The sequence below is a fragment of the Aquila chrysaetos genome, chromosome 8 (assembly GCF_900496995.4).
Source record: "Aquila chrysaetos chrysaetos chromosome 8, bAquChr1.4, whole genome shotgun sequence".
Classification (NCBI taxonomy): Eukaryota; Metazoa; Chordata; class Aves; order Accipitriformes; family Accipitridae; genus Aquila; species Aquila chrysaetos.
In genome coordinates, this window is record NC_044011.1 from 44,726,603 (window position 1) to 44,750,312 (window position 23,710).

The 23,710-nt window shown below is 50.3% G+C and overlaps 1 protein-coding gene across 17 annotated transcripts in view; it reads left to right on the top strand.

Annotated features, from left to right (window-relative positions):
• The window catches only part of SNX19 (sorting nexin 19), a 136,279-nt gene that overhangs the window by 6,550 nt on the left and 106,019 nt on the right, over nucleotides 1–23,710 (top strand). For 10 of the 17 annotated variants that reach the window (XR_005932964.1, XR_003924607.1, XR_005932963.1 and 7 more), the window contains exons 8-11: nucleotides 1,585–1,714; nucleotides 16,126–16,310; nucleotides 17,159–17,246; nucleotides 22,319–22,491. Coding sequence is in view for 4 of the 17 variants with exons in the window: in XM_041125259.1 (XP_040981193.1) it covers nucleotides 1,585–1,714; nucleotides 16,126–16,310; nucleotides 17,159–17,246; nucleotides 22,319–22,466 (551 nt within the window). In the remaining 13 variants the exon portion in view is untranslated. Of the gene's footprint in view, nucleotides 1–1,584; nucleotides 1,715–9,112; nucleotides 9,228–10,638; nucleotides 11,098–16,125; nucleotides 16,311–17,158; nucleotides 17,247–17,921; nucleotides 21,967–22,318; nucleotides 23,611–23,710 lie in introns of those variants that run through there. The other 7 variants (XR_005932971.1, XR_005932970.1, XR_005932972.1 and 4 more) reach the window with 6 other exon arrangements.

Sequence of the window (23,710 nt, forward strand, 5' to 3'; positions counted from 1 at the left end):
TCTGGTATTCTAGAACCTAGCCTGTGCTACCAGCTTTGCCTATAATCTTTGAACACATGCCCAGTGTTGTTTTGGGGCTGCTGGGGAGCAGGACTGGAATTGGAGGCCAGTGCTCTGCATGGAGCACAAGAGACAGGCAGGCCAAGTTAGCTGAACTCTTAAGGAAATCTAACATAAATGATGTCAAATGCCTGCAGGTCTGTGATGATTCAGAGCCGAGACAGGGCAGGCTGGTCTGGCAGGGTAAGGGGAATAAATGTCTGGGGAGCGGCTGGCTTAAAAGGCAACCAGTGTCCGTATCTGCTCACTGGGTGACTTCTCGGAAGAAGCTGGCCAGCAGCTCTCTGAGGAAGGGGACTTGGATGCTACAGGAATAAACAGAGCTTGCTGATGATGAGCTTTGTATGGGGTTATGCTGAAGCTAAACAGCCTGCTCCAGTTTTTGCACAGGGAAGTCAAGTCTCAAAGGGCAAAGCAAGCGAGAAGTAATTTATGCATGGCCCAGAGCAAGAGGCGCCAAATGCACTCGCCCTGTCTTTTGCAAATGAAATGGTCTGGAGTTAATTAGTCCAGCTCGTATGCGCAGGGAGAGGAAGAGGAGGGAAGGAGAGGTGCTGGTGTCCAGTATCCCTCTCTCCTTTATCTCCAGCAGTAAATTGTGCGTTAACAGTCTCGTTGGCTCTCTGTAGGCAGAGTGGTTGAAATATCAGGCGTGGAGGAAGGTCAGAGTAGGGGAAGATGCTGTACAGGAGCTCACTCTGCCAACAGAGCCAATGCAGTAGCCTCAGGTTGGAGCGCTGGCCTAGGAGTGGTTGTCTCGGGCAGGTTTGTGGTACATTAATAAGCTTGTTCAGCATAACACCTATGATGCTTTGGGGCCAAGCAGCATAAAAGTAATTCTCTAGCAAGTAGAATGTGTTTATGCTGTAGGCTTTGACATCCTCCTGAGGGTCAGAATGAGGTTTTGCTGTCCCAGGTCTGTGTCACCAGGGATATGTGAGCACGCGTGGGGGTTTTTGTTTTAACTGATGCATCTGGTTTATCCAGATGTGGTTCATCCATCTTGCTGCTGAGACTCGGACCTGCCACACGATGGCAGCCTGCAGACACCGACCGGAGTCTTGCGCCTGGAAAACTGCACGTTGGAAGAGAGGAAAGTGTTGGTGAAGACTAGGAAAATAGTCCTCAGCAATGTACCTTTCTCCTGGCTACAGTCACTGCCTTCTTTCTCACCTGTTTTGGGCACACTGCCATCCTCGTGTGTGGACCGGGGTTTGATAATCCCTCAGCTTAACTGGGAAAGAACTGAGTACTCGGAGCAGCCACGTTCTGGTCTGGTGTGCCCCTTGGTAGGGAGGTTGGGGCTGCTTGGATGAAAGTGGAAAGGAAAGAGAGTGGGGCCAGGCTCCCCATGCTGGCCGTGCTGCAGCAGGTCATCTGCCTGTGGCGCAGGGTATTAGGCTGGGGAGAAGAGTGTCAGGCAGGCTGTTGCGCAAAAGAGTGAGTTTTGGATGATGCTTTCCACCAGGTTTGCTTAGGCACCGAGTTGGCTTCTTCATCTGACCGTCCTCTTCCTCCCGGCAGACTCTGAGACAGCTTTGGCTGATGTGGCCCTGGATGTGCTTCGTCTGCTGCTGATGGATCACTGGAGCTGGCTGTGCACAGAGAACGTCCAGAAGGTCTTCCACCTGCTCTTCGGGACCCTCATTCAAAGGTAAGGCCTCAGCGACCAACCTCACAGCTTTGTGGGCTGGCATTGCCTTTAGAGTTACGGTCTAAAATGGAGCTCTTGCCTGAATGCACATAAATGCATTCCGTCACATGAAACAACAAGGTTTTGTAAAGAAGATATCGTATTTATGTAAACATCTCAGAGATATGCAGTAGGAGCTGTTTACCCCGTGAGCAGCAGCACAGCTCTAGCAGGCAGCCTCCTGTCCTTTAACAACAGGGGAAGGGAAGGATCCAGCCCTGGGAATGGGATGCTTCTTGCCTCATGAAGGGGTAAGAGTGCCCAGCTCCTTGGCTTTCTAGGGAGAGACTGGCCTCTGCTGGCCTCCTGGTCTCTCGCTGCCCAGGGGCTCAGCTTGTTTTTTCTACAAAAGGAGAATAAACAGGCACAGGAAACAGCAACTTGTCAAGTACCAGCTCGGAGTGCAGCCTCCCAGGGCCTTTGCTCTCACTGATGCACACCTCTCTGATCTGCGGTGGGCCGCTAGTGCCTGTGCCTTGGGCAGTGACCCACAGATGTATTAGGGAAAGACTTCCTTTCCAGCTGGCATGCACTTGCCAAGCTTTTCTGGGGCCAGTGCCTCTGTGTGGTAAGGCACTAGGCCAAGACACACAAACAGAGAGCATTTCTGTTTTATTGTGTAGGTCGGTGACTATCACTTGCTGAGGACATGGTCCTTCAGAGTAAAAGGAAAGCCTTCCCGGAAGGCTAGGGGGAGTCTCGGAGCAGTGCTTTTCCCACTCCTGCCCACTTTCTTCTCTTGCAGGCTTTCAAAGCCAGCGTCAGAATGTGCAGGTCATCACTGTATAACCGATCTGGTAATTTAAGCTGCCCTCAGCAGAGGTTGCCAAAGTGCTTTGAGGTCAGGAGCTGCTGGCCATCACTCCTGAGTCTGTTTCCTTGGGTGGAAGGAGGTGGGTGTTGCTCCCATTTCTCCAAAATGGGCTCTGGTCTTTTGGGGAATGAGCTGGAACCCAATCCTTGTGCGTAAGCACAGAAGTATGAGAGCTTGAATAGGCACGTCATCACCTCCTAATAAGCTGTGTCCCGGTCACCCGGGGAGCCTGCAGCCCCGACACGTGGCATTGGTATTTTCCACTAGAGAAACTGTCATACACACAGCACACGCCTGGCTCTGGAAAGTGGAGGAGTTCCACAAGTTGTGCTAGTGGAGCAGCACGAGGGTGAATGTGTTTGTAGCTGCTCTGCTTCAATGGGTCTGGGTGAACCCACGTGTGCTGCAGGCAAACCTTTGGCTGGAGGTGATGTTGGGAAGTCCCGTGACTCCTTGGTGTCATGATCAGGACAGGGTGCAAATGCAACCTTTTGAACTCACCCTGTGTCCCTGGGACTGTACGTGTCCATGCTGAAATCCACATGTTGATGCTGGCTCTGCTTTTGTTCTGGGACAGTCAGGAGTCCGCAGGTCTGGTGTGAAGGGGACGGGGGAAGGAGTTGCACAGTGTGAACTGACCTGTTGCCAGAAGGATGGTGTTACTCGTGGATTGCTGCAGGGAACACTTTCCTCCACTGTTACTGCTGCTGAAGTCGCCACCCCAACCCAGAAGGCCGTGCTTGGGACAGCGCTTTGGTCTCCTGAAAGGGAGGAGTGTTAGGGTGGAAGTTCTTCTATCTCGAATCAAGGGTGGCAGTTTTTTAGTGATTCTGGAAGCCCATGTGGAGGGCTGGGGCTCAGCAGGATACTGCAGTGGGCACAGGAACTGCTCTGAGAGCAGTCAGTGTCTGCCTGTCATGAAAGCTGTGATCTGGTATGAGAGCATTGTTCAGATAATGCCCAAGACGGACATTCAAGATGAGGCATGTGGTTACCTCCACAGTGGAGGAGAATTGGGAATGGGGGGGCTCCGTGCTGGCTTGCCATTGCACCCTGTCCCTGAACCACACAGAAGGGTGGCTGAGACTTGTTGTAGTCATGGCTGGCCCAGGTGGCCACGGCTGTCCTGAGCAGATCAAGAATTCTCTAGCACAGACCTGCTGCCAGCTGCCTATCCAGGGACACGGCGTGGATTTGGTGGCATTTGTCTTCCATTTAAGTATTTGCAACTTGATCGCTGCTCGGCCAGACCTGACACAGCCCTGGCACTGGCGTTCTGGCGGGCACTGTGTCTGGGTACCCTTTACAGGTGGAGAAAATACCAGAAGCTGTTCTGGGAGTATGTGCTATTCAAGGCATCGTTCCTCCCGCCTCTGAGAACAGGCAGACAAACACGGGGCGGCAGATGGGCACGCATCCTGTCTCTAACCGTTGCTGGTCACAAGGTACAAGTAGGCATCGTCCCTTCAAGAGATGAGGTCCTTCTCTGTTCCCATCAGTGGCTGGGTTAGGTGGTGGGTGGAACGGACGTGTCCTAGCAGTGTTTTGGGTGTTAGGAAGGGGGTTGCTGCTGGTTACTCTGCCAGCATGTATTTGGTGAGTAGCGTGCTGCTCCTGCAGCCTTCTCGCAGCTGCCTTCGTGGGCATTGCTACCGCTCTGCACCGAGTGTGCCTTGTGCCGGAGCAGAAGAATCAACAGAGAAACACCAAGAACAAGGTCCAGCTTCTCCAGAGAGCCAAACCCCCTCTCCTTTGGGGACTTTATCCCTTGGGCTTGCGGTGCCCACAGCATCCCCTGCGGTGACATCGAGTGATCGCTCTGACCACACTGTTGCTGATTACGGGACCTCCCTACCCTGCTCCATTCGCCATTCTGTGCGTGGAGCATCCCACCACACTCCTCTTTCCCCTCTTCTCCGTAGCTGAAATAGCTGGAGCCAGGCACTATCCATCTCGCCTGACTGTCAGTTTAATGGCAGCTGGGGAGGGGAAGGCTGTATGACCGAAAAAGGTATTGTTAAGTAAAAGAGAAGTTGTGCGTGCAAGCCCGCATTTGTGCGGCGCGCGGCGCTCATCCCGTTATGTAACAGGGAGTGATCCTTTTTCGGAGCCGAAAGGAGAGGCGGGTAGAGGGGAGGCAAAGGGGCCAGGAGGCTCGCTGGGAGCCGGGACGACCCCGGGGCCGAGGATTGCTTCCAGCAGCCTCTCTGCGCGCTGGGTCTGTGCCTGTAAACAAACCCGCTGCCCTGCTCCGGCTCCGCACCCCTTCTCTGTCTGGCTCTCGCTTCCCTCCCAAGGGCTGGAAACGCAGATCTCATCTCTTTCATAGGGAGGCTGCAACAGGGACCTGTTTGCAAAGGGGAGTAGATGGGGCTATTCTGGGATCCGGAGATGTTTGGTGGAAGAGCTAAAAAGCATTTGGAGAATCCCTGTGCTTTTTAGAGCCTTGTGAGTCAAAGCAGCGTTAAAAATACATGGCAAGCACGCGAACCGCGCCATGGCTGTGACCCTGCGCCCTGCCCTCGGTCTGTCCCCGACGGCACGATGGTCACTAGGTCAGGGGTCTGCCAGTGCCGCGACGAGCCGGGGGCAGCCGTGGAGCCGGGGTGACAGCCACCGGGTACCAGCTCATCGTGCCCTTCAGCCACTGCTGGGGTTCTCCCAGGACCACATCTGCTTCCCCTTCTGGAGGGGAGCCCCAGCAGAGTGCCAGGATCCCAGGGATGGACCTGGGAGTATTTTAGGTGCAGATCCAGGTCTGTATGCTTTTCCTAGCTCCTTCCCATGCATCACAACAGAAAGCTGCGGCAGTGCAAACCACCGAGCAGAGGGAAGGTGTCTCGGCACACCCCGGCTGTCTGCACCCTGTAACCTGAGCGGGGCTGGGGCGCAGAGTGCGTGCTGGGGCTCGGAAGCGCCTGTGTGTATATAAGGGAGCGCGTGGAACTACGCAGGCAGCTTTGATGGTGTCGTGTTCCACTGAGCATGAGTTAAAATAAATGCAAATCATCCCTGCCTTAGCCGGGAGCTCAGCACTGCTTGGCTTGCTGTTTACTTTGGGTCACTCTGGTGCTCCTCCAGGCTTTGTCCCCTGTCCCATCATTCCTCGGCAAAGCCGGTGGATTTGGGGAGGTGATGTTCCAGTCTGTGTGAGATGTAGAGGGAGAGCCAGCGATGCTTTGAGACTGATGACAAATGACTGTCAGGCTTTTATGAGAGCAGTTTCTTGCAAGTTCTTCGAGCTTTGGTTGCCTTTGTGAATCTGGCTAGCTTTGGCTTGTTTTCCTTGTAGGGTTTCAGCCACTGCTGAACTACCATGGGAAAGGAAATTCCGTCTGAGCTCAGATCCACCCTGGAGCTGAGTCTTGGGCTGTGGTCTTGCAGGGAGCCTGGCTCTTGGGTGCTGTGGTGAGGGACACCGAGCCCTGGGCTGGGATCAGAGGAGAGAAGGAGCACTCGGGCAGTACACAGGACAGGTTTTGAATACACTAAACCGGGGCTGAGTGGTCCTAGGAAGGCTGTAGCAGCAAGGGGTTGTCTTTGATTTGAGGTGCTAGATCTTGCCAAGCGTTGCTGGGGATCAAGAGCTGGGCAAGGCCACAGAGGCATAATAGCCTTCATCCTATCAGCAGTAGGTCTGCAGCATCCGAATTCTTGTTGCAGCCTAGATTTTGGCAGGAGGGTTCGGTCTGCTAGGGTTTGGATAAACAGTTTGGCTAGGTTGCGGTGTGAAGAGCAAATGCCTCGACGCAGGCGGCCCTGCTTGCCTATGGAAACGATCTGGGCAAGGTATGGCTATGGCACGTGGACGAAGCCGATGCCACACTCCAGGGTGGGTACAGGGAGGATGCGGTTGACACGAGCGGGGCTGCAGCCTGTGCAGGCAGCTGGAGCCTGCAGGGCTGTGGTTTATTCCAGATTTTGTCCTTTCCAATGCTGTCCTGCACATTCAGTGCACGTTTGTCGGGAGATGCAAGGCTGGGGGGAGCAAGATGTGTCTCCTTGGCCCCTGAAGCAGTCTCGGAGCTGGCTGCTATGGAAGTCGCTCCCTGCAGAGGTAAAAAACCACCATCAGCAACAGGGCCTCCCGTCTCCAGGGTGACTGTCGCATTGACGTGGCCTCCCCTCTGTCCTTTCCTGGCTCTCCATGCTGTCAGGTTTTGCGTACCCCTCCATCCCTGCTTCGTTGTGTGTGTTGAGGGGTTGTTCAGCAGTGTGGCTGGTTTCATTAGCCCTCCCACCGAGGCCTTGCTCAGTTTCCAGACCTACCAAGAGAGAACTTCTCGGACCGATATCCATGGCCTGTGATTGACAAAGGTCCTTACTGGGACGGCCAAGGGTCGTTGCAGCCAGGCCTGGGGTCCCTTCGGCAGTCTGGACATCTGTGCCAGTCCAAAGGGTGCTGCAGCTTGCTCTCACGGCACGTCTCCCATCCCTCCTTCGGCAGGGATGTGGCACGGTGCCCGACCATTGCACAAGATGGGTTCAGGTGGGCTGTTACTGGGGGTTACCCCCGTGCGCAACCCCAGGCTGCCCTCACCTTCTTGCTGTCATCTTGGCTTCGGGGCTGTGTGCCGGAGTCCGTCGATTCCGGGCCAGGTGTCGTGGGCACTTGTGCAACTGCTGCTGTGAGTCAAGGAGCTCATAGCTTCAGGGAGTTGCTTGCTGGGTGGGTTTGGGGTTTTTTTGGTTTTTCGCTTCTTTCTTCCTTGATCTCTGTGCCAACAGGACTGGCAAAAACAAAGACCCTTGGCAGCCTCCTTGATCCTCTTGACTTGAAAGTGCCACTGGCATGTAGTGTTGCCTGACCCTCTTAAATGTCCCTGAGTAAACCTGCCCGCTTGGGCAGCCAAGCACCTGCAACCCCAGGCGTGCTTGGAACACGCTGCCCGTGGGCAAGCAATTCTGCCCAGCCCTGGCTGTCTGGAGCCCCGCAGGGTCCATGTGCGACAGCCGAAACGGTGAGCTAGACCTCATCTCGGTGCCGGGTTGCACCGGGGGTCAGCACAAAGCTGGGCTGCACATGTGTCACCCAGCATAGGGGCTATCCTGGGGTGGGACGTGGCTGTGCGTGGGCAGGCATTTGCTGCAGAGCCTCCCCGTTCCTTCCCTGCGTTATCTCTGAAAAAGACATTAAAGCCAAGGGTTGACTCGTGCTCTTCAGGTGCTAGGAGAAGCCAGGAAGGTTTGTGCTAAAGCTGTTCCCAGCGCGGTTGCTGGGAAAGCCCGCTTTCCTTTGGCTTTGTAGCTGGCAGGTAGCTTACCACTCCGGGCTTGGGCAGCACCTCTGATTTTTGCTGGCAGAAACAAGCTGCCAAAACACTGCAATGTCAGTGCAGCTGGGGCAACTAAATCCATTCGCTGTTCTGGCTTGTTACCCCATGAGAGTTGATTTAGGCACGTTTAGTGAAGACCTTTGCAACTGTGCTTTGAGGGGCTGTGCTGGCAGGCTGAGGTACATGGCAGCAAAGGTCTTGTCCCTCCCACAGCGGTTCAGATGTGCACCCCAGCCTAAAAGCCAGCAACAGAGTTTGTATATAAAGGAACCAACCTTATGGCACCTTCCTCCTCATCTCTGGATTTGGCTATTTGTACTGGAGCTGCAAGGAGCGGTAGAAATCACAGGCCTATGGTATGTCAGCAAAAGCGATCTTCGGGACTGTGTGTGTCTTCGTGTGTGTATGTAAAGTAAATAAAAATCAACTTGGAAATGGGCCTCGATTCAGTTGTCTCCAAGCACCTGGAAATTTTGGATCTGGCTTTGAATCTCTGTCCCAAACAAAATTTTTTTTCCTTTCTAGAAGCAGCATTCTTCCAAAAACAGCCACTAGAATGAAGCAAGCACTCTGTGCTTTGATAACAATTGCAACATTATTTTAACTGCATCTCTCTTTTTTTCTTTCGATTCTGTTTCAGCAATTAGATACGTGCCAACTTTTTTCCTAGATTTTAAAATAAATAAAAAAACCCAACTTCCTATTTCAAATAGAACAGGCAAAGAAGAAAAGGACTGAGAGGAAATGTCTCCTTGTTGGCTTTAGTTTTCCCTGGCTTGTGAAGGGTTAATGGTGTTTTTCTGTATTTTGATTCTGAAGTGGGCTAATGAAGCAATCTGCTCTGAGCAGGACCTGGCTGAGACAGCCTGGCCTCTCCCTGGGGCACCGCTGAGAGCTTAATTGGCTCAATAAATACTTGATGAAGATGTTATCGAAAGCCGGGATGCTTTGTTAAAAATCAAGGGGGTTTGAGGATGATTTTTTTCTTAATCACGTAGCTTTCTCCCCCTTTCCTGAGCCCCACGGCGTCTCAGGGAGATCTAACTTGAGAAAAGTGAAAAACAGAGCAGCTAGGTTAATTCACCGGGGGGAGAAGACATTGGAGTTGGAGCCCTGTGTGTTTACACAATTTCTTTTTGCGGCAGGTGTGTTTTGGAGGGAGCAGTACATAAAGCGGCAGAGAGCAGTGCCCCAAATCCCAACACCGAAGCGTGGTTTCATGCCTACAGGCAGTAGGGGATGATCTGTTTTTCCTCCTCTGCCCCACAGCAAAAAGTCCTGCATACCCACTTCTCACAGGGCTTCTGCCAGCTCCACCTCTCACTGCGTGGGTCAAGCAGGTAGAAAAATCCCACTGCCCTACGCTGGCAAGGCGCTGGCGTGGGTAAGTCTAATCACGTCAGATGGAAATGCTACCAGCGTGAACTCCTTGCAGCTTGATTTGTTTCTTGCTTCCTTTGGTGCAGCTGCCCTCAGGGGAACTGTGCTTGGGAGGTGCGAGGCTGGCAAGACACTGTGTTCGAGGGGAAGGCACTCGGCCACAGGACCGCTGCCTCACTGGTCAAACACTTCATTACCGTGTGCTCGGGCAGGGGTACAGGACGTATCGTTCATAGCATATACAACTGTAAACTTTTTATAGGGCAGCAGGAGAGGAACATTTCCAGTAAGGCGAGAAGGATAGTTTACTTTTTGCATGTGTGTGTTTGGCCAGAAGTTTAAAAGGACTCAGGATGCTTTGTATTCTTTGATTTATGGAGGGCTTTTTTTCTTTTCTTTTCTTTCCTGTTTCCTTCCTCTGCGAAGGGTTTACTGATGGCCTGAACAAGTGTGGGTTTGCTTTGAAGGTGTTTGAGCCGAGCATGCCAGCAGTCGGCTGCACGTGTTTCTGCTGGCGGCTGTGTGGAGAAGGTGGACGTGGGCTCAAGTAGCAGGTGCTAAAAGCTGAGCCTGGGGGCGAAAGCTCTCCATTTGTGTTTTTCCATTCTTCTAACTGTGCCCGCTGCAGCTGTTTCTTCAGTTTTACAAGCTTTGCTCAGAAATGTTTTACAGTCAAAGCATTGAAATGTTGCTCTTTCTGAGCCCTTGAGTTAAGGGTATTCTTGTGGTTTGAGGCACAGTTTAGGGAGGAATTTGGGGGACAAGTACTGCGAAGGGAGGGATGGTCTGGTGATTTAAGTACCAGCCTTTCTTGATTTCATGAGTCAGATGCTTGAATGCCTTGTGCGTTTCCAGATGTTGTCTTCTTCTTAAATCTTTTTCACTGCCTTGGTCCCACGGGCCTTTTTTGAGCTTCTGGTTAACCATGCTGTGTTAACTGACCTCAGGGAAACGGAGGCCTTGTTCTGGGGTGGAAAGTAGTAGATGTTGAGCTGGACTTGCTACTGTTATGCACAGCTCATGTATATTTATAGACCTATTTGTATTTATACAGCTAAAGCAGACTAGTAGAGGCTTTCTCATCTTTGTCTTCTTCCTAACATGGCCTCCAGTTTGTGTTTCTCTAAATCCTTAAAATCCCCAGTTTTGGGGGAATCACAATTGCTATTGCTGCAGATTTTAATTACAATCAGCATAGTTAACTTAACCATTCCTTGGCTCAAGTGAACTTAGCAATTCTTACCCTAACCTTGATGGATGAGAAAAGCAGAGGTTTACCAGCTTCTAGCAGCCGTTTGTAAATTTGGAGATCTTTTTGGATCTTTGTCCATTCTCGGCCCGTCTTTCTTTTCCAGACTAAGCAAATCTAATCTGTCCAACCTTTACTTGCTGAGTTGAGCTCTCTCTATCTGCAGGTGAACCCCCCGGGTAGTCCACTTAAGTGAATACATCCAGTTCGCAGGAGCCAGGTAAAACCAAGTTCATACACTGTGTTTTGCCTGTTCCTAACTCTTAGTCTGTCTTTACCATAGGCTGTTCATCTTAGCAGCCCTTGTTGCTTCTAGGTGCCGGAGGAGGGCCAAGGTATGTACCCCCCAGGCCTTGTTTCTCATTCCCAGGGCATTTCTGCCGTTCCTATCTTAATGAGTCCCTTCAGCTGACCTTGGAGTTCCAGCTTAAGCCATGGCATTAAATCAGCTCTTTTTTAGCAGCCGTTTCATTCCTCCATCAGCAGCTATTTCAAACAGAGGACCCTTACAACATGGGCAAGTTATGCACCTCCAGACTAATGTCCAGGACTTCGTAGCCTTTGCAGTCTGTCTCTTTGCATTGGGCATTATCAAAGCATTTTGAACGTCTGAGCCCAGGAGGTCACTTTCTATCTATTTCTGGTCTCAACTGAAGTGTAAGGAGATGGTTTGGTGATGGGTTTGTTTTTCTTTCTTTCTTATTAAGGCTATTTCTTCATGAAATAGCAGAATGGAAATAGTAACTCATCAGCCATCCAAAAAAAAAAAAAGATAGGTCTATTTGTATTTCTTGCTGGATTTATTTCTACCTGGGAGCGGGCGTGTGGGTGCTTTTGATGTGGCACATGGGTCTCAAATGCTTAGACCTTTAATAGTACGAAAAATCATCTGTGATCTGCTGGCGAAGGTCAGCTTTGGACCAGCACATATTTGGAGTTCCTGTGTGAGAAGTGTGAGCTGTTAATCCTGATCCTGGTGCAGCAAGTCTGCCTGATGGAAAGGTCAATTTGCCATAGAAATCTGGGTTTTGCTCAGGTAGGATTTTTCAATAAAGCTTGGTGTGACCCTCCCTGAGGTGCAACTACAGTTGTGAGAACTGAGGAGTTACTTTGCTTCTCACCATTTAATAACTGTTGCTCGTGCACGCCCCTGTGTGTGTTCTGCAAACGCAGTGTGCATCCCCCCAAAGTGGGCATTGGCGGTGACTTTTAACAGGTTCAGGTTGAGAGCAGGAAGGAAAACTCTTCGTGGCAGGCTAGTCTGTTTTGATATTTTCTTTCGAAGTGTCTGAGAGCGTCAGGTGCTTTCCCAGGGAGGATGCTGAGCCAGATGGACCAGTCTTGACAGTTCCTCTCTTCCCAGTGCTTTTGGGATGGGTCCACATGCTAATAGATGGGTGAAAGGGACCTCAGAGCAGAGTGACTTTAGTCTTCCTTCCGTTTGCACCCAGCTTTGGTTTCTCTTCCTTCTTTCTTGTTCCCTTTCCTGTCTAGTTTCTTCTTTTTTTTTTCTTTTTTTTCCTTTTTTTTTCTTTTTTCTTTTTTTTTCTTTTTTTCTTTTTTCTTTTTTTTCTTTTTTCTTTTTTCTTTTTTTTTTTTCTTTTTTCTTTTTTCTTTTTTCTTTTTTCTTTTTTCTTTTTTCTTTTTTCTTTTTTTCTTTTTTTTCTTTTTTCTTTTTTCTTTTTTCTTTTTTTTTTTTTTTTTTTTTTTTTTTTTTTTTTTTTTTTTTTTTTTTTTCTTTTTTTTTTTTGTATACTTTGTGGTTTTGGGTGCCTCTTCCCCCTTTCCTAGCAGTGAGTATCCTGCTGTCTGAGCACCATGCAATGGGGCAAGTTGGCCTCTCCTCAGGAGCTTGCATGGAACTGTAGCACGCATCGGCGCAGGTGGGGCAAAACTGACGGAGCCGTTCTCAGATCCTGCCCCTTGCTGTCCAAAGTGGAAGGCAGTGAGCTGCCAGACTAAGTAAAAAAAACCATCTATGGTGTTTTGCAGCTGTGGGAACTAAGACCTGTAAGCACTTGCATAATCGCAGTGTGTGCACATGTGACCAGATTTATAGGTGTTACTTCTAGGCCTCATTGCCTAGTTCTGGTGACTTTGTGGAAATAAATGAGCTAGAAATGGTAAGTTGTTTGTACGGGGCCTTCCAGCATTTGTCAGTTCTCAGTCCACTCTTGAGCTGTCTGGAAACGCATGCTGTCTTCTCTAAGTTCAGCTTTCACTCTGCCCACTATTTGCTTGATTTTTTGCTATTTTAGGAACATTCCTAAGAAAAAGAAAGCTGCTTGTTTGCTTTCTGCAACCTTTTAAAGGATGGTAAGTGACTATTGCTGAGATGAATTTCAAGTCAATGTTCAGTCTGATCTCCCTAGATGCAGGGTTGTACTGTTTGCAGGTCTGTCCCCAAGTCTCTGAACTTCTGTTGCTTGTCAAATGTTTTCTCAATTAGGAAAGCAGGTTGTATAAGAAAACATGTTAATGAAAAACCATGTTAATGAAAACTCTTGCCCCTAGAGGAGCCACAGTTTAACACTTTAATTTGGTTGGGGATGGCTGGAGGGGTTAACATGATCCACGGTGTTAAACTCTGCTGATAGCTGGAGATAAAAACCCTTTTAAGCAATTATATTTCAAACGTGGCCTTTTCCCAGGCAAGACTGTGCTGTGACATTTTGTCCTCTAAGACAGGTAGAAGCTACGCTTTGAATCTCTGGCACTATCTTGTAGCAACAACAGTACTTGGGGTCCCTGGTGAGGCTGAGCATCAGGGCCGTTGTATTGGGTTTGTGTGGCAAGGTTTTGGTAGCAGGGGGGTTACAGGGGTGGCTTTTGTGAGAAGCTGCTAGAAGCTCCCTCTGTGTCCGACAGAGCCAACGCCAGCCGGCTCTAAGACAGACCTGCCGCCGGCCAAGGCCAAGCCAATCAGCGATAGTGGTAGTGCCTCTGTGGTAACATATTTAAGAAGGAAAAAAAGTTGCAGCAGGCACAGAAACGGCAGCTGGAGAGAGGAGCGAGAACATGTAAGAGAAACAACCCTGCAGACACCAAGGTCAGTGCAGAAGGAGGGGGAGGAGGTGCTCCAGGTGCCGGAGCGGAGATTCCCCTGCAGCCTGTGGGGAAGATCATGGTGAGGCAGGCTGTCCTCCTGCAGCCCAGGGAGGTCCACGGTGGAGCAGATCTCCACCTGCAGCCTGGGGAGGATGCCATGCCGGAGCTGGTGGGTGCCCGAAGGAGGCTGTGACCCCGTGAGAAGCCCGCGCTGGAGCAGCCTCCTGGCAGGACTTGTGGATCTGTGGAGAGAGGAGCCCACGGAGCAGGTTTTCTGGCAGGACTTGTGACCCCGTGGGGGACCCACGCTGGAGCAGTGTGCTCCTGAAGGACTGCACGCCATGGAAAGGACCCACGCTGGACCAGTTCATGAAGAACTGCAGCCCGTGGGAAGGACCCATATTGGAGAAGTTCGTGGAGGACTGTCTCCCGTGGGAGGGACCCCATGCTGGAGCAGGGGAAGAGTGTGATGAGTCCTTCCCCTGAAGAGGATGAAGTGGCAGAGACAACATGTGATGAACTGACCGTAACCCCCATTCCCTGTCCCCCTGCGCCGCTGCGGGGGTACGTACAGAATCCAGGAGTGAAGTTGTGCCTGGGAAGAAGGGAAGGGTGGAGGGAAGGTGTTTTGAGATTTGGTTTTATTTCTCATTACCCTGCTCTGGTTGATTGGCAATAAATTAAGTGGTTTTTTCCCCAAGTTGAGTCTGTTTTGCCCATGACGGTAATTGGTTGACTGATCTCTCCTGTCCTCATCTTGACCCATGAGCCCTTTGTTATATTTTCTCTCCCCTGTCCAGCTGAGGCGGGGGGAGTGATAGAACAGCTTTGGTGGGCACCTGGCATCCAGCCAGGGTCAACCCACCACATCCGTGTCTCTTCATTTCCAGTGCCATTACTGGGATCACCAGGAGCATTGCCCATGCTCCAGTTAGACCTTGCTCTGAGACATAACAGGCCTTACTGCTGCACCAAGGTGCTTTTTCAGGTTTTTTTTAATGGTGTTTGCTTTTGGAGCTGGCATTTCCTAGGTGTCCATCCTTCAAAACCTGTAGCTTGGCACCTCGTTTCATGCTGAAGAAGGGAGCATCGTGTTGCAGCCCTGGCCCCAATGATGGCTACCTGCCGTTCCTTTGCCCCTGGGTACCTTTAGGTGTTGCTATTCCCAACTCTCCGCTCGCGTTGTCCTGGTTGCGTGGGGAAGGACGCCCTTGGCCCAAATGCCTCGCCTGAAAAGAATGCAGACAGTCTGGCAGAGCGCAGGTTAAATAAAGTTTGCCTTGGCAGGGCCCATGCTCTTGGATGTACTATGAGCTGCCGGGGCGTAGTGGTGACGGAATTGCAAGCACGAACGCCAGCTGCCAAGAGGAACGGGTCTCCTGGCCCTGCTTGTGGACTCCTCTCCTCTGGGACTCTTGAAGTACTGGTGAAATAGCAAGCCTTTTCCCTACCCCAAGCCCATCCTGACGCTCCCCTCTTTGCTCTGGAGCCTCCCGCTGATGAGGACGGCGTCAGCGGCCCATTGCCGTTGGTGCCGCACCACCGAGTCCCGGTCTTGCTAAATCGATGGGCACCCTCCTCTTGGCCTCTGTGGTGTCAGGGATTTTTCTGCTGACCTCTCTTTATTCCAGGGGGAATGATTTTAAGCACTGGCGAGTTTTGACTGACGGCTGTGGCTTTTGCTATTACACAGGGAAGTGACTTCACGTCTGGGAAATAGGGTCTGCATGATTGATTTAGAAACTTTCCCTGGCCAGCACTTGGGTGGTGCGGACACATCTCCCCCGTGCAGGCTGGAAACGTCTCTGAGCCCTTATGTGGAGTGGCGTTCCCGCAGCCTCGGGATTTGCAGGTTGTTACCGTATAAAGGGCACAGTCTTGGCCTAGCAGGAGGGTCGACCAGCAGTTTTGTTGGCAGGTACCTAACTTTCCTTTTAATAGATGTGCAGCGTGGGGTTTTGGATGGGAGCGGCGATGATTTCATTGCCTGCCACCAGTGGATGGAGCAGGGTTGGACAGCAGGGAAGCAGCAGGATATTTGTGCCTTGCCATCCTGGGAGCATGTGTTTTGGTCTCCAGGTGAGATACCCTTGACTCTAGGTAGCAGAAGGACTGACGAGAGGAGCAGAGGTTGCCAGACCATGCTCATGTCCTTCCAGTCAGTCACAGCAGTTGTTTTCAAGTTAAAACACCAATTCTGGTGCTTCTCCCAGCTGTCTCAGCTGCTTGTGCATAGACATAACTTAGGTTAAGGCCAGTCAGATCCCTCAGCCATGCTCCCTTTAGGGACCAGTTACTCATTTGGTTTCCTGCGGGCAGCAGGGCGATGGAGGTTTTCCTGGCTTTTGCTTTTCCACTGTGACTTTGCATTAGTGTTTCTGTCTATAAGATGGGTATCATATACATACTTCTGGTGCATGGGGAAACTCAGCTAATTAATACTTGTGAAAATGTTTAACGTATAGACTTGGAAGCCGCATGTTAACTTAACCCAGCAAGCTGATATTTCTCTCCAGGGCCTCTGATGGGAGGAAAGCTTCTGAGTTGGTACCAAGCCTTTTCCTGGCTTTTCCTGACCTCTTTCTCTCTCTCCCTGTGCCCACAGGTGGCTGGAAGTCCAGGTGGTTAACCTGACCTGCACCCAGCGTTGGGTCCAGTACCTCCAGTTGCTACAGGAATCCATCTGGCCTGGAGGAGTTTTGCCAGCAGTGCCTAAACCAGCCAGGACAGAGGAACAGAAGAAAGCAGCAGCAGAGCAGGCCCTGCAGAGCCTGATGGGCATCTTGCCTCGTAAGTGTGCCCCGGGGACACGTCAGCTGCCCTTGAGAAAGGAGCAGTATGGGTGGCTGGGGAACCCTCCAGTGCATTGGCATCTCTGGAAATGTGGTTAAACACAGAGATGGAGCCTGCTTGTGCCAAGGCAGTGGGAAATGTTCGTGACCTTTGAGGTTTGAATGGTTTCCTGCAAGCAAAAACCACAGTTTCCCAGTTCTAGATAGTTTGCATAACCATTTGAGGAGCAGCACAGCTCAAGAGAGAAAAGACGTGTGTCTTGGTGATACCCAGAAGCAGAGTGGCCGCATACTCTGTGCTTAGTGCTGGTGGTGCAGTTCCCGCTGAGCCACCTCAAATGAGGTAGGGCTCAGGAAAGCCAGCGCCACGCTGTGCTTCCACCTGTTGCCAAAGCATACCATTGCTGGGAAGAGTCGTAAGGCAAAGCCTTTGGCTTCTCGCTCTGAAGAGTGGCTTTTCCACTGGACTGAAATCATGAGCCCAGCTGCACTGGATTTCCCTCTCTTGAAGTTTGACACGGGGACCTTTGGCATTAAAGCAGCTGCTGCCTAATCCATGTGAGTGCAGTCTGAACTTTTAACTCCTTGCTGCAGTGTAAGGGGCCCTTACTCTCCTTTGGGGATGAAAAAGCACTACCAGTATATGCCCTTCCAGGCTGGAATGCTTTTCTGGCATTCTAATCCTGTCCCTGGCTGTTTTCAGTCCTGGTAATGTTGGGCATGAGATGCCTCAAGCTCAGAGCACTGTCACAAACTTTGATTTAGTACCCACCAGCAGAAGACCTGACCCTGTTTTACTACTGTGGAAATGTGCAGTTCCTAAAGCTTTGTCTCTGATGTTGACAGATGTGATCCAAGAAATCCTTGGAACCAGTAAATGTCGGATGAGCTGGAACCTGGTACTGGAGTCCCTGGGCCGGCCTGTGATAAACAGGTACATGGACTATAGTCTCATTACCCTGATAGCCTTTGCTGTGGGGCCTGTAAGCTACCGTCAGGGCTTCGCCGTGAGATTCACACTGCCAGCTTCTTGGCACAGAACTTACCTGGCTAATTATCATAGGCTTATACTATCAAAGGGCACCTGGCTGGCTTATTATGAAGGTGCATGTCTAGGACCTCGGTCTGGCTGGAGATCATTGAGCCAGTCTTGTTAATTATGTTGTTGGGCCTGCTTAGTTTGTGGATGTCAGGGGACTGTCAGAGGAAATAAGATGAAACCTGGTTTAGTTTGTTGTTTTTAGAGGAGTTTAGGGAGCTGCATATATGTGTAGATAGTGTTTTTCTGGATACCCATCACTGTGCATTTGGAAAGCAATGTTTTTGTGATTAAGTGCAGAGAAATGCATGTGCCACCTCTCTCCAGGAGATGCATTTGTGTTTTCTGTGCTGCTCAGCAGCTTCAAACACCCACTGGTTTGGGGGGTGGAAAAAAACCTGAACCATCCCTTGAAAGATTTCTTCTAGGGTACGAGATCTTTTGTCTTTCCCCTGATGGCTGTCAGAATACTTCTTCCTTGTGTGAGCTTTGGCTTTTGCGTGTCTGGAGCCAATCTCCCAGCTCTGCTGTGCCCTGACCAGCCTAAGCTTTGTCTTCTCTCCATTTCAGGCACCTGGTTTTCTGCCTCTTGGACATTCTGCTGGAGTTCTTGGTTCTGAAGGGCTCCAGCGATGAGCTTGAGACCGCAGCTGTCGCGCCGTCTGCCTCTAGTGGCCTGGACAAAGCAGGCATTTCAGCACATTAACCAGGGCTGGTGTAGCCAGCAGTGGAGGAGAGAAGCAGCCACAGGCATGAGATGATTTGATTTTCAGTGTTTACTGAACATGTCTGGGAGCTTCTTGTAAAGAATTTTTCTAGCCAGTGCTAAATGAGGCTGCTTCCAGGCTTCTCTGTTTTGGCTGGGTGATGGATTAAACCCAGTGGCAGGGGCTGAAGATGCTTTTCTGCTGTGTAGCATCTGTTCCATTGCTGACCTGCTGGAGAGCCTGGAATGAAGATGCCTGACCTCTGCTGAGCTGGACAGTCCGAGAAGGATATGCAGGCTGCCCACAAACCCTGTTGTCTTGCCCCACATTTCTGAACATCTCTAACATCCAAAGGCAGACAGCACATAAGGTTTGCTTTTGTGGCCTCAGGCTCCTCCTAGCATTGGCATGCAGAGACTTGATGTGGCTGTATCTTGTTGATAGATGCTTCTCCAGGAGAGGTGAAGGGAGGACCAAATGCTGTCCCTGCTCTCTAAGCAGCCTGCCGTGTGCCTACGCTGCACCATCCATTTTACCAGAAGGAAGACGGGGAGAGAGTGGAGCGTGGAGATGTGTTGATAGCCCTGAAGTCAGCGTCAGGCACCCATCCCCACTGCCCATATAACTGGGAGGTTGAAAGCAGTACAGAAATCAAAGCTGCTGTCCTGCCTTAGGGACAAAGATAAGGGGCCTCCTGCTGCCACTGCTCTGATATGGTCTCGTTCTGGCATATTCTGCTGCCTGAACAGCAGGATGCAAGCAGGGTAGACTGTGGTCCTGGAAAAGAGAACTGTCCCCAGGCTACAGCAGAATAGTAGCTTAGCTGGACTTCAGGATTACCGTGTGTTTTGCCTGCTGAGTCACGTTTTAGTCCCAGAGGCTGTCACCTGGAAGGCACAGGAGAAAAGGAGCTGACCCACACGTGACACACAGCAAGTAAATCAGCTCCCACACAAAAGTGCTTGTCACAGCAAGCTCTGGAAGAGGAGTGAGCATGTCTGAGCCCAGGAGGAATACTGGACGTGTGTCATGGACAGCCAGCAGGTTAGACCACAGCGATGGGCTTGAGAGCACCACCTTAGCTCTGTTGTGGATTGCTATGTCACCGTGGTTTGGTTTACTGTGACTGCTATTGCAACAGCTGTGTGCAGAGGGCTCTAGAAAGCTTGTCAGGTCATGATGTTCAGTGCCACCCAGCACAGAATGGCATGTCAATTTGGCAGCTGCTTTTCCGGGTCATCCAAGACTTGAGTGGTTTTGCAGGCTTATGCTGCCCGGCTGTCAGGTTTGTGAGAGGGCAAATGGACACGGAGAATATGGACACGGAGAATATACACCAATAGACCAGTTTGGTGACCTGTTTTGGTGTATTTCCTGGGAGAAATATGAACTGACCAGTGCTGGACTTTGCTGATCAAGGGGACGCTGCTCCTGGTGTTTTCTACAGATTAAAGCGCTTAGAAGAGGAGACTTCGCAAGAGGGAAGCATGCAGGACGATGGCTAGTTTCCGTGTTACAGTACCAAACAGTGCATTTCACGTAGCCTGCTGTTTCTTGGAGCTGGATATTCTGTGGCATTTTTGGAGAGAATGTCATGTAACTCCAACACGCGTACTACTGAAAGCAGAGACGCTGCTCTTTCCAGAGGCACCTGCTTAATAGTGGACACACGGCGGTGTGTGCTTCTTTATGCTTCTGTTGTTTGTGTGCGTGTATTGTGTGAAAATACAGGGAAGGATTAGCTTGCTGCCAGCAGGTATATTTTTAGGGAGCTCCAAGGACATCCCAAGACTAGGCAGAATCCAATGTAATGAAGCAAAGCAGTTTTGCATCGCTTATCAGAGCCATTTCTCAGCAATGACACTTTTGAGATGGTAGACTTGCCACCTGCTTGGAAAAGGAGGGAGCACGTGCGTTAAGTAGCTTAAGAGTAGATGAGGCAAAGGTTGGAGAATGCTCCATATGGGATAATCCCAAATGGCTGAGCAGCAGGTTGAGAAGCAGGACTCCTATATATCCTTAAGCGCAATATCTGCTTGGAGCAGCCACTTCACCCTCTCCTTCGCTGCCATGCTCCTGTTTCCCTTCTTTTTCTACGATTTCCATTTACTATATCAGCTGTCTTGAGGAGTGGGAGAAGGCAGTAGGAGAAGGAGCCATCAGCCAGGGATGATGTAGCATAGCCCTGTTGTGCTTGGTGGCTTCCCAGATGCTCTTGGTGTGCTTGCTTGCTATTGCTTCCTTGTTAATTTTATGGGCTTGGAGCTCCAAGATTGTAGTCTGCTATTGATTAGCGATATCACTAAGAGACTGTTTGCTGAAAAGGATCATTCAGAGATGTACTGCAAACTATGCACTGCCAGCTCCACGTGAGGGCAAAAGTCTAGCACAGTCCTTACAGACACTGAATGTGGCGTTGGAAGGACGAGCTTACATTTCTCCTTTGCCAGAAGGCCCTAACATCCCTGCCGTTAACCCTGATCTCTGAAATTATGCAAATGACTCGATATTCAATCCTCCTGATGGAAATAATTTGCGATTTCTGCTGGCAGGCTCTAAGGAGCGTAGCTTGAGAGCCAGCGCTTTTCTGGGACGGTGCAACAATGATTTGTGGTTGTACCAGACAACTGCTCGGTCTGTGCGTCCTCTGTACCTTTCACGCAGGGGCCTCGAAGCCTGCGTTTTGCAGACTTGCTCACGTGGCGAAGTAGCAACATCTCCTCTGAGTTTACGTGGGAGGAGCTGGGGCAGAGAGAGATGAAGTAGGTTTACTTGCATACGCTCTGAAGTCAGCAGCAGAGTCGGCAACAAACCCCAGCAGTTTGGATTGCAAGATCTTTGTTTTAATCACTAGAACCCCCTTTCTTTTCTTAGAGCGAGGAAAACAGAAACCAGGGTTGCCGGAGCCCTTTCTCATGCTCTTACTGGCTAGGCTTCAAACTCCCATTCTCTCCTTCATAGATCTTAGTCCATTCCCACAGCCAAGGTGAAGCTGCCCAGGAACAGTGTAGGAACAAGTAGCTCCTCTCTGTATCTTCTTGTTAAGGAATACAAAATCCAAGAAAAAGTTCAACTTTTTTCTAACGCCAGTTCTTTGCCTCACTATAATTTTCAGATTAAATTGAGTACGACAGTGACAAAGGCAAACTTCTGCATTCAGGTGGGCTAAAAGTGTATTTCCATTGGACTAAGACCAGAAATGCTGCTTTGGTAAAACAGACAAGGCCAACAGAAAAACTTTTAACTCGCTCTGTGTGTGTCGTACTCCCAGCAAGCTCCCTTTTTCTGCAGGAATTTGTGCAGATGGCTCTAGCCACCTCTTGCTAAAGGGAGGGTGGTGAGAGTGGCCAAATTTGATCTCAAGAAAAAGTTGCAGGCTTCTGTCATATTAGGTGTAGAGCAGTACACGGTTCAGGTGGGTGCTCAGCTCTCTAGGTCCTACTGGACACACGCTATCTGCTTCCACCCCACCGCTCGCTGACTATGTGGCATCGAGGAAAGCATTTAATTTCCCCCTGCCTCAGTTTCCCCCAGCATTGGTTAGTTAGACTGCAAGGTCCCTGGAAGCAGGGGCTGCTCGTGTGTATGTACAACACAGAGTGCAGTGGTACAGAGCTTCAAGGCACCACCATAAGCTAAATAGTAGTTGTTGTGTTGAGCCAGAGCTTGGTTTTTTGACTGTGTTTTCAGGGAAGAAAAAAGAGTGCCACCGTGCACTGACTCCCTGTTGTATTTCCTGTATTCAAGCCCTTGTATCAGCTATTTGTGGGTGCAGCCGTTCAAGTCTGTGTAGAAGAGCGCTGTCTTGAAAACCTATTTTGTTGTTAAATGGGGAGCAAACCGGTGCTCCCAAGTACTTGTGACTTATGTTCTGACTCGGTGTACAATAATACTCTGTTTCAAACTTGTTTCTGCGTTTGGGTTTAAAATTCACCTTTGCCAAGTAACGGCCTGTGAGACAGCCCTTGGGAAGGGAAAAGCAGAGCAGGTAGAGGAGAGGCAAGAAAGCCCAGGTGGGAGTGGGAATGGGGGAGCAGGGATCTCCCCAAGTGTCCTGAAATGCCTGGCTAGGGCAGCAGGGCTGGTGACAGTGGGTCTGAGACAGTGGTTTGCCCTCCTGGCACACAGTGGCATCAGTGGGACTGTTCAGACATGGGAAAGACCAAAGTTCTTAGCAGCTTGGTCAGAAAAACAGTTTTCCCATCTCTGGTAGCATCAGCATGGCTTCCTTCTTCCTGACAAGCGAACTTCTTGATTTAGGCTTTCCAGTGAGTGTGAAACCAGAGAAGCGATGTGGAGATCTTTGGCCTTTCTCCTGGAAGAAAGTGAAAGAGATTCAGAGAAGCAGGGATTGTGCAGACCCATCTCCACATCCCTTGGGCACCGCTGCTTAGGAAGTTCACCATGATATCGGTCCTGGAGGAGGAAAGCTGGTAAGCTATAAGGAAATAGAGAATGAAAATGAGAAATTCCACATGAAATTTGAAATATGACGTCGAAGAAAAAAATAGAGGGAGGAAGAAAAACCTGATACAATGAATGCTTGAGTCATGTATTATTCTGGATTAGCTCTGCCATGGAAAAATCCCATACACCCTATGAAATCCATTACCTACAAGCCAGTGAACATTTGTACAGCACATGATGTGGGGATCATAGCTGAAGCCAAGTTCCCCTGTATAATATCCACCCCAGGGTAGATTGGTCCATTTCCAGTGTCAACAGCCAGAGGATTAAGCATTTATCTCTGCAGAACAGTGGGTAATTAATAGCAGATCGAACTAGGGGCTACGCTCGAGAGAGCTTGCTTGTGACTATATTTGTGACTGAGTGTGGCTTTATTGCCTGCGGGCGAGTTAGAGGGAGTGGGGTGATGTTTTGTCTGTACCACGAGGTGCAGGCATTGCCTCGGTGATGTGTGCCTTGTAGCAGAGCATCGGTAGCTACAGGGCTTTGCGCTGGGGTGGCATCGGGCTTCCCAAATGAAGCTGAGGGTGAGCTTTCCCATTGTGGCCACAGGCGGTAGGCATTAGGGGTGAAAACCTATCAGGAGACCTCTCCTTCCAGCCGAAAGTTGGAAGAATGGAATCAGGATGCTGTGATTTGCCATCTTCTGGATTTAAATGTAAAATCCAGGTTTTGGCACTTCTGGCTTCCTTGAAATAAATTAATACCATTATCCTGGCCGCAGTCCAGTTCAGGTAATTATATTCTTCCTACCTTAATGCCACTCCAGCCCCCTGTCTCCACTGGATATGCTATACTCTAATTCCTGTCTGGAACTTGCTTATTATGTTACAAAGTCTTATTTTTTTCCCTCTGAGTACAACTTGTGCACAGAGCACTAGCCAGCCCCCAGCACTATGCTGAGCTGCTAAAATAGTCGAGACAACCTGCCTTAGACATCTGACTGCCTGGTGGTGTCCTGGAGCATCTCTCCCCCTGAGCTGAGAGGGTGGATAACATAAAAGATCAGAGCAAGGGGTTCAGTCCTGTTTAACCCAGTGGACTGCTAGAAACCCGCTTCTCTCTTCTCGGAGTGCCTTAGGGTGGTGAGTGTGTTAATGGGAGGAAACACAGGACTCCTGGGTGGTTGCCTTACCTTCCCATGTTGCCATTTCTTCAAAGATTTTTGAAGGCTAAAGTATGTCC